A 12,067-nucleotide genomic window follows, 5' to 3' on the forward strand; every position below is an offset into this window, starting at 1 on the left:
TGTAATTGATTCTAAGGATATAGTGACTAATTTTTAGCTGAACTGTAGTTTTCTAGAGTAACTTTGAGTAGGTGATGGTGTGTTTACTTGACCTGAGGAGTCTATTGCATGGAAAATGTTACAAAAATCTCCATGAACCCTAAGATAAGTATTATACTCCCCTCACCAACAGCTGTAAGTTATAAAAAAGGAGAAAAAAACCCCCAAAAACCAAAAAACAAACAACAAAACAAAACACAGTAATAAAAAAAAAAAAAAAAATCAGTCTTCAGTGATTTTCAAACATATGAATCCTAAGAAGTTGAGGACTCAAAAAATCCATCAGTATTCTTAATGATCAATGTATACCTCTATTTTTAAAAGAGCATACCTATTTGCTGGGATATTTCCCTGTTCTAGCAGAATCACCAATCTTACCTAAGTGACCATGTGCTCTTTAGCTCAAATTATCTGCCTCAAAGGTGCTCCATTATCAAAATGTTAGTATGGGAACATAAGTATATTTGCATGGCTCTATGGGTTAGACCAAAGGCACATCTAGCTCCATAACCTGTTTCCAGTTGCGGGTAATAGTTTATGTCAAGGCAAGAGTATAAATTGAATATATTGTATGTCCAGTCACTTTCAGTGGAAATAATTTATAGTATCATCATACGCTGTTAAAAAAAACATTCCCTTTTATTTGCTCTGAGTTTAGCATCTCCTATTTTTACCATCTCCTTGTTTCATATCCTCCTATTTTGGTATCATTATATATAAAAACAGGGTATATAAAATCAGGGTAGCAACACATTTGAAGTTTCTCATACAAAGGATAAGACACCATTTAAAGACCATGATAGTAGACTGTATTTGTATGACTCTCAAGTCTGTGCTCTTTTTCTTTTTAGTGGTCAATTGTTCTGATCCTGGAATTCCTGCGAATTCTATAAGAGAAAGTAAAATTGAACATGGGAATTTCACATACGGCACAGTAGTATTTTATGACTGTAATCCTGGATATTTTTTATTTGGCTCTTCAGTTTTAATTTGTCAACCAAATGGCCACTGGGACAAACCTCTACCTGAATGCATTAGTAAGTAGATAATGTGTATGCTTCTACAAATTATGTGGACTAGATTAGGTATTAATTTATACCGCATTTCCATCAGTGTCATGACAGCAGTTAGAATAATCATATTTATATGCATTTGTGTGTGTGCAGTAATGACAGAATGTCTCAGTAGCAGCTGAAGTAGCACAGTTGTATTGTTATTGTATGTAGTAAATAACTTAGAAACGTTGGGAAATGAAGTAACCGACATTAACATCTCTGAATGCTTCAACTGTGATTGCATGATAGCAGGGATGATCCCTGATAGCAGGAATAGAAGGCCAAAAAACATCCATTGAATTTCCCAATATGTGACCTCCATTGGCCACAAAGCTATAATCACACTAAAACTATAGTACCCAATTATTGACTTACGTCACTATAGTACTTGCGGGACTTCTTTTGGGACAACAGCAAGATCAGACTATCTATAAAGAGAGTAAGCAAATAGTAATGGCAAAATAGTAATGGCACTGCAGAGCACCAAAAATGTCTTTTGGATCATGTCCTCAGCTTACCACACTACCAGATGTACCTGAACATCATAGTCATATGCAACCTATCCACTAAGGAAAGTGGATCAGACAAGGAGGTAATTTTTGTTCTGGCTTGTCATGAACACCTTTCTGTGATGTAGATATAGCCACAGATATTTTATAGGTTTTTAATTGGCTGGGACAGTTAGTTTATCCAGTTCTCTATAAGTCAGTTCAGGATCAAAATGTCTCTCTGAGAAAGACTGAAAGCTTTATTTTCTAGAGATTAAAGGGAAAACAGGTTTCCTTAAGGATTCATTATTCAGGGATCATGGACCAAAATCTGCAATATTGTAGATATTCATTCTCTGTTTTAACCTTATTAGTCTTCCTTGGTTGAGGTTTCTCCAGTTCTGCTATTGTCTCTTTAAAGAAAAAAAAAAAACCTGAAACTTTATTTCATATTACTGTAAAAACCTTTAGTCTGAAAGTTGTCCCTTTCTTTGATGAGATATATAGCTTGATTGCAAGTCACAGTTAACAAACTTATAGACTTAGAACAAAGAGTCTAACAGTTGTACATTAAATTTAATGTAATATTAGCATTTCAGAAAGGTAAATGTTACTTAACAGTAACATATCTCCAAAGAGAAAGAAATTCTAAAGGTAAAAGTGCAAAGATTTCTTCTTTCTAGTTTTGTATTTTTATCCCTCAGTCTTCTTTCAAAATTGTCATAAGTAATTTAGTAATACAGATTTTACTTTTCTTTTAAGCTGACCTTTGGCAGTCAGAATGCTGTATGTACTTTTGAAAGGGCATCCTCCACTTTATTTGTGTCATTTATACAGAGGGGTCAATGGATTCTAACCTAGGCACTGTCCATGATACTTTGTAATCATAAAGCTTACCAAAGCTTATTCTGATGCAGTTACCAAATATTTTTTATAAGAGCCTTTCAGCTTCTCAAGTGTTTTCCAAATTGTTTCCCTTTTGGACATACACAAGGTAGTCATTTGCACATTGTCTGCACATTTTTCCACTGTAAGAGCAATGGAAAAGAAGTAAAAATCTTGCTGGATGTTTTCCTTTGACCCAGGTTGGATTATTTCTTTTACCTAAGTGGGTTTCAGTCTCTCTAACTAGTCTCAAAGAACATACTTTTTTTTGACATATCACTAGAGTAATGGAGAAGAAACATGGTAACAAAGAAGAAGTTTTCCACCTGTGAAGTAGTTCAAATCCTTTAACATTTGCTGTAGGAATATTTCTAGCCGCTATAAATCCTGTAAGAAGCAGAATTTGGTTTGGCCCGGACCATAATGCCCTTTTTAAGTCTCCCTTTGAATCAAAGGCTTTCAGGGCCGTATGCTACTTAGGTACATGTCGCTAGTGAAATACTTTAAATTTTAAATGTACTCAAAATAAAAAAAAAATATGTTTGCACAATATACCTCAAAGAATTCCAGTGAGAAGGACTGTGGGGTACTGGTGCATGAAAAACTGGACATGAGCCAGCAATGTGCACTCGCAGCCCAGAAAGCCAACCATAACCTGAACTGCATCAAAAGAACGTGAACTGCATCAAAAGAAGCATGGTCAGCAGGTCAAGGGAAATGATTTCCATGCTGGGAAGACCTCACCTGGAGTGCTGTGTCCAGCTCTAGAGTCCTCAGCACAGGAAAGACATGGACCTGTTGGAGCAGGTCCAGAGGAGAACCACAAAAATTATCAGAAGTCTGGAGCACCTGTCCTACGAAGACAGGCTGAGAGAGTTGGGGTTATTCAGCATGGGGAAGAGAAGGCTTCAGGGAGACCTTATTGGAACCTGTCAGTACTTAAAGGGGGCTTATGAGAAAGATGGGGACAAACATTTTAGTATGGCCTGTTGTGATAGGACAAGGGGTAATGGTTTTAAACTAAAAGAGGGTAGATTTAGGCTAGATAATAAGGAAAAAAAAAATACAATGAGGATAATGAAACACTGGATCAGGTTGCCCAGAGAGGTGGTAGAATGCCCCATCCCTGGAAACATTTAAAGTCAGGTTGGGTGGTGCTCTCAGCAGCCTGATCTAGTTGAAGATGTCCCTGCTCATTGAAAGGGGGTTGGACTAGGTGACCTTTAAAGGTGCCTTCCAACCCAAACTGTTCTATGATTCTGTAACAGAGAGGCTGAAAGGAAGAAATTGATTAAAATAGAGGATGAATTAGCTTTAGGAGAAAAAAGATGAAATATTGTCAAATTTTCATATGAAATCTCCACCTGAGAACATGAATATCAAATTTAATTATGTAGAATGTATAATCAAGTTAAGAGTAACATTACAGGTTGGTATATTTTTCTAAATCAGTTATTAGAAATCCAGGACTTTTAGACATAACTGTAAATATAAAAGGGAAGTATGGGTAGGAAAGCCCAAAATGAAGTCCTGTAAGGTACCAGTATGAAATTAGCTTTTCCTCTATGGCCACATCTGAAAAGGGCAAAAGAATCAATCAAAAAAAAATAGAGATAATCAAAACACTCCGGAAAATTGTGAATGTTTTTCAAAATAATAAATAATTTCATTTTATTGAAGCCTGCATGACCGATTTATTGAAGCCTGCATGCTTTTTTTATTACCAATGTTCTAAGTTTTCTTTCTCTACAATCATGCATAATGAATAGTATATTTTATTTATAAGCAATTGCTTAAACAAGTAACATGAAAACAGCAAGTGCCCAGTTTGTGAAGTTGAACTTTCTGACCATTTTACTCCGTCCTGCAAGCCTACAAAATGGTCATAGGAGTCAGTGGCACTAGGCAGAAATCAAAGTCAATCGATCACATACCACATTCCTAAGTCCTTTGTGGGGCTGTCAGGAGGGTTCTGCACCTTGCAAGTTGGACGTCTAAGAGATCATGTGTCATTGGACACAGAACAGTATATGTATAAAAGTAAAGCTCTAAGACCAAGAATAATCATTAGAAGAAGATGAATCATCACACATGACTTTGGTCATATGTTGTATAGTACAACTATTGTATTGTTGTATACATCTGAAGTGCTAGGGAATTGAATACATCCTCAACCCCGATCAGGCTTCTGATACGGCTTTTTTTTGATAAAGAAATGCTGCTGAAAATGTTTTGATATTGAAGATGATGAATTTCTGATAAAAACTAAATTTGTACGATGTAGGCAGCTATTCTAGTACCCTGGTATCTGCAGCTTTAATCTCTAATTTTCATGATGCATAAATACAACTGTCTTTGGCCAAGGTATGCCACATGCCATGGAGAGGTGTAAGATAAAAAGAAATCAGACATGCAAGGCTAGATTCATTCTGTGAACAGAGTAAATTTGGTTTATGAATTTTTACTGCATTTCCTGAACTTGATATATTTAGTTTGCTTTTAAACTCCTCACTCTGAAGCCATAAAAGTTTTCTCTGCATTGATTCTACATGTGAGGGGGTTTCTTTTGTACATTTTTTATATGTGCTCTTAATATTAAAAAGACAGAGTAGCTAATTCTTTTCAATACAGAACTTTGTTTCATTTCCATACATTGTTCTCCATAATGATGCATAAGACCTTTTGTTATTTTATTTTAGTCTTATGGAGTAACTTCCTGTTGGTCTAGCCAAGGTAGTATCACTGTTACTTTATACAACTTTCCTCCAGTAGATAGGAGGCTGCTGAAATTGTTTCAGTGGTATCTTGATTTTACGTCAGGTTTCTATTAGCCTGTTTTATATTCCTAAAAAAAAAATTCTGCTTCTGATCATTTATAGCATGGAGCCACTTATCATAATTTCCTGTATAAGCAACTAAAGGACAAAAGATATTATGCTAAATTTTCTCATTTTCTTTCTTGAGTTTGCATACTTCATGACATTTGAGACAGTTAGCAAAATTAGATGTGTATAAGCTTACTTGGATACCCTTACATGCAATCTGTAAGCGGAAATGACAAAACTCTCAAGATTAAGTACTAAAACTCAAGCACAGTATGGCAATAACAAGCAATTATTGATCAAAATGTATTCAATAAACAACTGATAGTGAGTTTATCCATGACCATTTCTAAGATTGGGATCCTATAGAAATTCCATCCATCCTCTGTGCAATTAACATCAATAGATGATGCCTAGGAATACATAAAAAATATGTAAACAAATATTCTGTTTATGCAATATAATATTTTAAATAACCAAACCCATGAATATGAAATTAGTACACTAACATTAAGGTTCATAGCAAAAATGATCTTGTTTATAAACCAATAGACTTAATGACCAATGATTTGGGACCAGTGAATGAGAGATGAAGTCTGTGTATTCTCTACCTCAGCAGTGACTTTGGCAGATACTGTCTTCCTGAACTTTTTCTCTAAAGAGTACATGCATGTGTGTGTGTGTGTCTCTATGTGTGTGCATGTGTTCATGGCATAAAGATCAATGTAGTGAATGAGTGTCTTTTGACATCAATTCAATACCTATATCTAAAATACCTTTCTGACATCTCATTTGTTTCACAGCTTTTGGTCTGTAATGTCCCTCTCCCCCAAACCCTAAAAATGTCAGCCTCTTCATAGTTTATGTATGGAGTTATGAAAATTATAACTACAAACTGTGTGATCAGTGATAATAACCTTTTTTTATCTCAAATAATTATGCATTGTAGTGATTGACTGTGGCCATCCTGGCATTCCTCCTAACGCGGTCTTGTCTGGAGATAAATACACGTTTGGGTCTACTGTTCATTATACCTGCACAGGTAGACGATCGCTGTTAGGGCAGTCATCTCGTACATGTCAGTTAAATGGACACTGGAGTGGATCTCTACCGCATTGTTCAGGTAATATTTTTGAATTAATGACTGTGCCTAGAAGTTCTTTTGAATTTGGTTTTTGTTTTTGGTTTTTTTTAATCAGAAGGCCACGCTAAAATCTGGAAAATCATGTATAAAACTGATCTAAGTACAAATAAGTAAACCCCCAAAAACTATACACTATTAGCAAGAAAATAATTTGGGAGAAGTAGTCTTTCTCAATGACATTTAATACAAATAGGAAATTGCACATTAAACAGAATGTTAAAGGAACCAATTTGTTTGGAAAATATTTTCTATGTGACTTCTGGAAGGAGTACTAGTTTCCACAGACAAAACTTGCATCACTGTCTCTTCAAGGTGATTGGTTAATTATCTTTTTTAACTTGCCTAATACCTGCTGACTTGACAACATCTCAAGTATATCTTAATTACATAATATATTCATTCATTATAAATAAGCCCAAGTGGGCTCCATACAGTTTCAAGGTATTATGTTTGGGTTTTGAGGGAACACCATCTAATCCTCATAACGGATTAGCCTTCACCAAAGTCAATATATTTTCTGAACAACTTGATGCTTAGGAATGTTCTGTTTCACAACTTCAGTGTGATTCACTTCAACAGCAGTAATCAAGTGCAGATTGTTACAGAAAAAACAGAAATCCAAGTCACAAATGAACTTGGTATTTGGCTGATTACCATTTCTTATCTTAGAGTGTGTAAATACATTGTGATAGAGGTTAATCATGTTACCAGTTTCCGTTCTCAATAAAGACTTAGGGGAGGTTCTTTCTTGTCATCCTCACGTTTCCATTATATACTTTAAAGTAATCAGTGGGGTTTTGGACCTTATTTAGACCTGTGCAATTCAGAATACTTAGATATCTGCAAAGGCAGAAAATAGGAGGAAAACAAGTGATGCATTTTTTCTTGTTACAGGTATGCCAAAACAAGAGATGAAAAATAATGAGTATGCAAATCCGACAGTACTGCTATACTAGTTTCACATTAAAAATCCAAGGTTCTTGATAGTGTTAATAAATCATTAGATCATTAGAATCATAAAATAGTTTGAGTCAAAAGGTGCATTTAGAAATCATCTAGTCCAACACCCCAGTCATGGTCAGGGACATCTTCCACTAGAATCATAGAATCATGGAATGGTTTGGGTTGGAAGGGACCTCCAAAGATCACCTAGTTCCCCTTGCAATGAGCAGGGACATCTTGAACTAGATCAGCTTGCTCAAAGCCCCATTCAACCTCTTCTTGCATACTTCCAGGGATGGGGCATCCACAACTTCTCTGGGCAACCTGGTCCAGTGCCTCACCATATTCGCTGCAAAAAATGTCTTCCTTATTTCCAATCTAAACCTACCCTCTTTCAGTTTAAAACTGCTGCCCCTTGTCCTGTCACTACAGGATAAAAGAAAGACTTTTTTTTGATAAAAAGTCTTTCACATTTCTTATATATTTTATATATTGAAAGGCTGCAATAAGATCTCCTGGGAACCTTCCCTTCTCCATGTTGTACAGCCCCAACTCTCACAGCCTTTTTGCAGGAGACATGTTTCAGCCCTGTAATCATTTTTATGACCTTCCTCTGAACCTACTCTAACAAGTCCATGTCCTTTTTTGTATTGGGAACCCCAGAGCTGGGTACAGTACTCCAGGTGTGGACTTGCATATTCTAATCTTTTTTTTTAACTCCTGCCTTCATGTCTTTAGTGTATTCAGGTATAAACTGAATGTCAGCTACAGTTTCAGAATGCGCATTTTTTTACAGCCCATGGCACAGAAATGGTTAAAAATTAATAAAAAAAATATTAAAATAGCACATCTTAGTTAAAATCTTGCACTAAATTCCAAGGAAGAATTTTTCAGTATCTGAACATTCCTCTGCAAACTTTTAGGAAGTGGTTGCAGATAAGGACAATCTAAATGTTATTATTTTGCACTCTGAGTCCCTCATCTTTCAATAATTTGCCATTGCAACCTAAAATGTGACAGAAACCGCAAAATGTGAACACCTAATTTAGCCCCTTAAGTTTCTATCAATAAAATCACAGCGTAATTTGTCACAATGGGAACAAAGGTCAAGTTCTTATAATCTGTGATGTTTAGAGCTATGCACCAGAAATCAAAGCTTAATGTAAAATAATATTACTTAATAAATAATGATATATTTATGTGAATTGCAAATTCAGACTAGGTTGATCCAAAATATTTTACAGCTAGTGTGCATGCGTATTTGTTTTGGATAAAATATCCTCTCTAAATAAAATTTAAGGCTACTTACTGTAGTCTTCCATAGTCTACATAAGAAAGAAAATATTTGTGAATTAAAAGTAAAAAAACCCCCACATACAAAAATATCAAGGAACACAAATAGAAAGCCTGAAAATATATATGAAAATAACAAAGAAACTTTACTGAAAATAAGACTATTCTTTAATCATCCTATTAAATTAGTGTTCAGATATCTTGGGATAAGCATTTGTGATTTTTTTTTTTCCCCACAGATCAGAAGCTCTGATCAGATATAATGATTTTCTCTCAGTACATGAAGAAACATTGATTTTATTTAGATTCAAAAGTTAATCGTAGCAAATATAATTGTAACATAATACAAACTGTTATTGTCTTTAATTGTACTATAGAAAACTGAAATTCTAGCTTAGGACAACTTTGAGAATTTGTTTTCAAACTGTGTACCTGAAGTACTTTTTCATTTTAAAATAATTTGCAGTTTGCCAAACAGAATTTCTATATTTTTTATCTAAAAATTTGTGAAATCATTAGCTTTCATTATTAACCTTGATATCTTATCTTCATTTTTAATGCATATTAAGACCTTAAACTTTGTATGGTTTTTTGTTGATGATATTAATAGTAAATAATATAGAATGTTCCACTGACAAAAGATACAACATGCTTGTCCTTTTCATGTATGGAGAAGAATTCAAACAGAAAATGTTAGGTCAGCAAACATAAGGTAACCAAATTTTGTTACATTATCCCTAAGAGAGTTTCCTTTTTGTCACATGGCACTTTCCATTTCGCATCCTAGAGCTAGAAGGAATTGCCATGTTCATTGATATCTATTGGCATTCAGAACACAGTTTTCAGTCATCGCATGCATATCAGCTGGAGTCAGAAATGTGCAGCAACTTAAAATTCCTTGTAAGTGCAGCAGTGGTTGTGTACGTACTTAAGTGGTTTAAATATCCTCCCTTTCATTAAGATTAAATGCCAGCTGAGAATTTGTTACACATGTGGGTGAAGGATGGCTCATAACTGACTATGAAAATCACTTAGCTGAATCTCTGCATGAAGTAATAAAAATATATTCTGTTATGATATCATTGATTATATCACTGTCACTTCCTGATGTGATTAGTCATTTAGAAAAATTATTTCTATAACCTTCAATCAAAAAAGCTGGTGGTTAACTTCCCCATAATTAAAAGAGTAATAATTCACAGTAATAATTAGCCATTAGGAAAGAACACATGATTTCATTTACAAGGGGAATATGTAATTTATATCTGGCACAGCAAAAAACTTATTTTTATTTTTTCATCATAAAATTATTTTAGGCATAATGTCAAGTAACTTGCCGAAAACTGAGCTGTTATTGTAGAGACTTTATAAGTATAGAATAATAAATAGGCCCTGTCCCAAATTCTTCAGTCTAAATAAATACTACTGGAAAATGTAAGATACGGATTTAAAAAAACAAACAAACAAACAAACAAAAACCCCAACAACCAAACATCTTGATTTAGAACATTTTAAACTATTGTAAAAATATTTAGTAGACTATTTTCAAACCAAAAGATTGTTGACACCTAAGTAGCTTGGACATGAAGTATTTTCAAAATTTTAAAATTCTTTTACTCACTATGATTTGGAACTATTTACAATTTCTTATGAAACAGGGCTGGCAGGCTGCTTTACTGATCTATGTCACATAATAAAATGGGTAAACAGAGAAGAGCCTAAACTTTTGAGTCTGTGATTTTGAACGAGGCAGTCAGCTACTTCTTACACTTACTTATTTTTTTTTTTATTTCTGAAAGCATTAAAATACATAGGACCATGTACTTTTTGCACACACACGCTATAAAAGTTCACAATGTAATTGGCATGTCTGCATTAGTTTGTTTGATTATTCTGAAATGAAAGGTGTCAGTTTAAGCTTAGTTAAGGCTGCTAAGTTAGTGGGAGTGGTTCATAATTAGCCTACATTGTCAGCTACTTCAGCAAGGGGTTGGGTAGGTAGTATGAGTTGCCAGGTTTGTTTTCTGCATTTCCAAAGAAAGTTCTGCCCTTTCCTTGGATTCTCCCAACATGCCTCCAGACTGAGGTTCCATAGCTGCGTTCTCTTTTCCCACAAGCCTACAGGAGTAGTGCAGATCAGCTCCTGTGAGGTGCTTAGGTATATTGTTTTCAATGAATTTGTGGGGAGGGAAGGAAGCAGGGAGTATATGAAAGGAAATAAAAAGTAGTAATCAGGACCTACAAAAATGCAGGCTGGCACATGAACTACCTTTATAAGTGACAAAAACATGGTCAGCTTCTTAGATGTGTCAGACTAAACCAAATATTTGCTCATACACCATAATTCTCAAAGCACAGCAAGCTAGTTCTGTTCTTCCTTTCACTATTCAGTTCTGTGCATGCTTTTGTTAGTAAAGAACTGTGTCCCGCCAGTCATTCCAACAGTATAGTTTACATACGTCCAGTGCCAACTGAGGCAAAGGAAGCTCTGTTTTTCCCTGCATCTAGAAGTCTGGAGCCCTAACCTCCCATAGAACCCCTAGATAATGAGTTTGTCACTTTTAGTCTCTGGGTACTTAAAGCAGACAAATTTCTTTACTACTTCCATGTAAGAACTTGTCTTATTACTGCTGTTTAAGCTTAGGTAAATACCAGAAAAGTATGGCTATTCTACAGAAAGCGTTCTTTACATAATTTGTACAAATCTTTTAGTATCATTATCTCTAATGTAAAGCTATGACTTCCTTCAGCACTTGAATTAAAACTTGCTAGCTGATTCTTAAAATATTTCTTCTTTATTTTTTACATTATTGTAACTAAGTACAAAATAATGCAGATATGCTTTCAAAAATATTATGATGTTTGAATTAATTTTTGTATAGAAGACCTTTCAGTTTATTTGCAAGTTGTCACAGAAAACTGTAATCTGAATATCTGTGTGAAAACCTGAACAATGCAGCTCCATGAATTCTAGAAATCAACCCTTTTGTGTTGAAACTGAGTAATGTAATATACTTTCATCTCTTTTGTGTATAAAACTAGCTTAAAGACCTTTAAAAAGAGAAAACAGCAGATCCTAAGTACATATTAAAAGATGTAAACAACGTACCTGCTATCCCAGGGGTCCTCAAACTACAGCCCGTGGGCTGGATATGGCCCCCCAGGGTCCTCAATCCGGCCCCCGGTATTTACAGACCCCCCCGCTGGGGGTTGGGGGGGGGGGGAGAACCAAGCAGCCGCAGATGACTGCCTGCCACTGCATCCGTGCGCCGGCCCCCTGGTTAAAAAGTTTGAGGACCCCTGTGCTATCCCAATACAGTGTTACTTACAGCTTTCTAAAAGTTCTCACCATAAATGTATAAATAGATGTCTATGCTTAGATGTTGTTATTGTTATTAT

General features: G+C 35.1%; 1 protein-coding gene across 2 annotated transcripts in view; it reads left to right on the forward strand.

Annotated features, from left to right (window-relative positions):
- Window positions 1-12,067, forward strand: part of CSMD3 (CUB and Sushi multiple domains 3) — a 720,137-nt gene that overhangs the window by 666,722 nt on the left and 41,348 nt on the right. For both annotated transcript variants that reach the window (XM_037381737.1, XM_037381738.1), the window contains 2 exons: window positions 891-1,076; window positions 6,239-6,412. In XM_037381737.1, the coding sequence (XP_037237634.1) occupies window positions 891-1,076; window positions 6,239-6,412 (360 nt within the window). The remainder of the gene's footprint in view (window positions 1-890; window positions 1,077-6,238; window positions 6,413-12,067) is intronic.

Source organism: Falco rusticolus, chromosome 3 (genome assembly GCF_015220075.1).
Source record: "Falco rusticolus isolate bFalRus1 chromosome 3, bFalRus1.pri, whole genome shotgun sequence".
Lineage (NCBI taxonomy): Eukaryota > Metazoa > Chordata > Aves > Falconiformes > Falconidae > Falco > Falco rusticolus.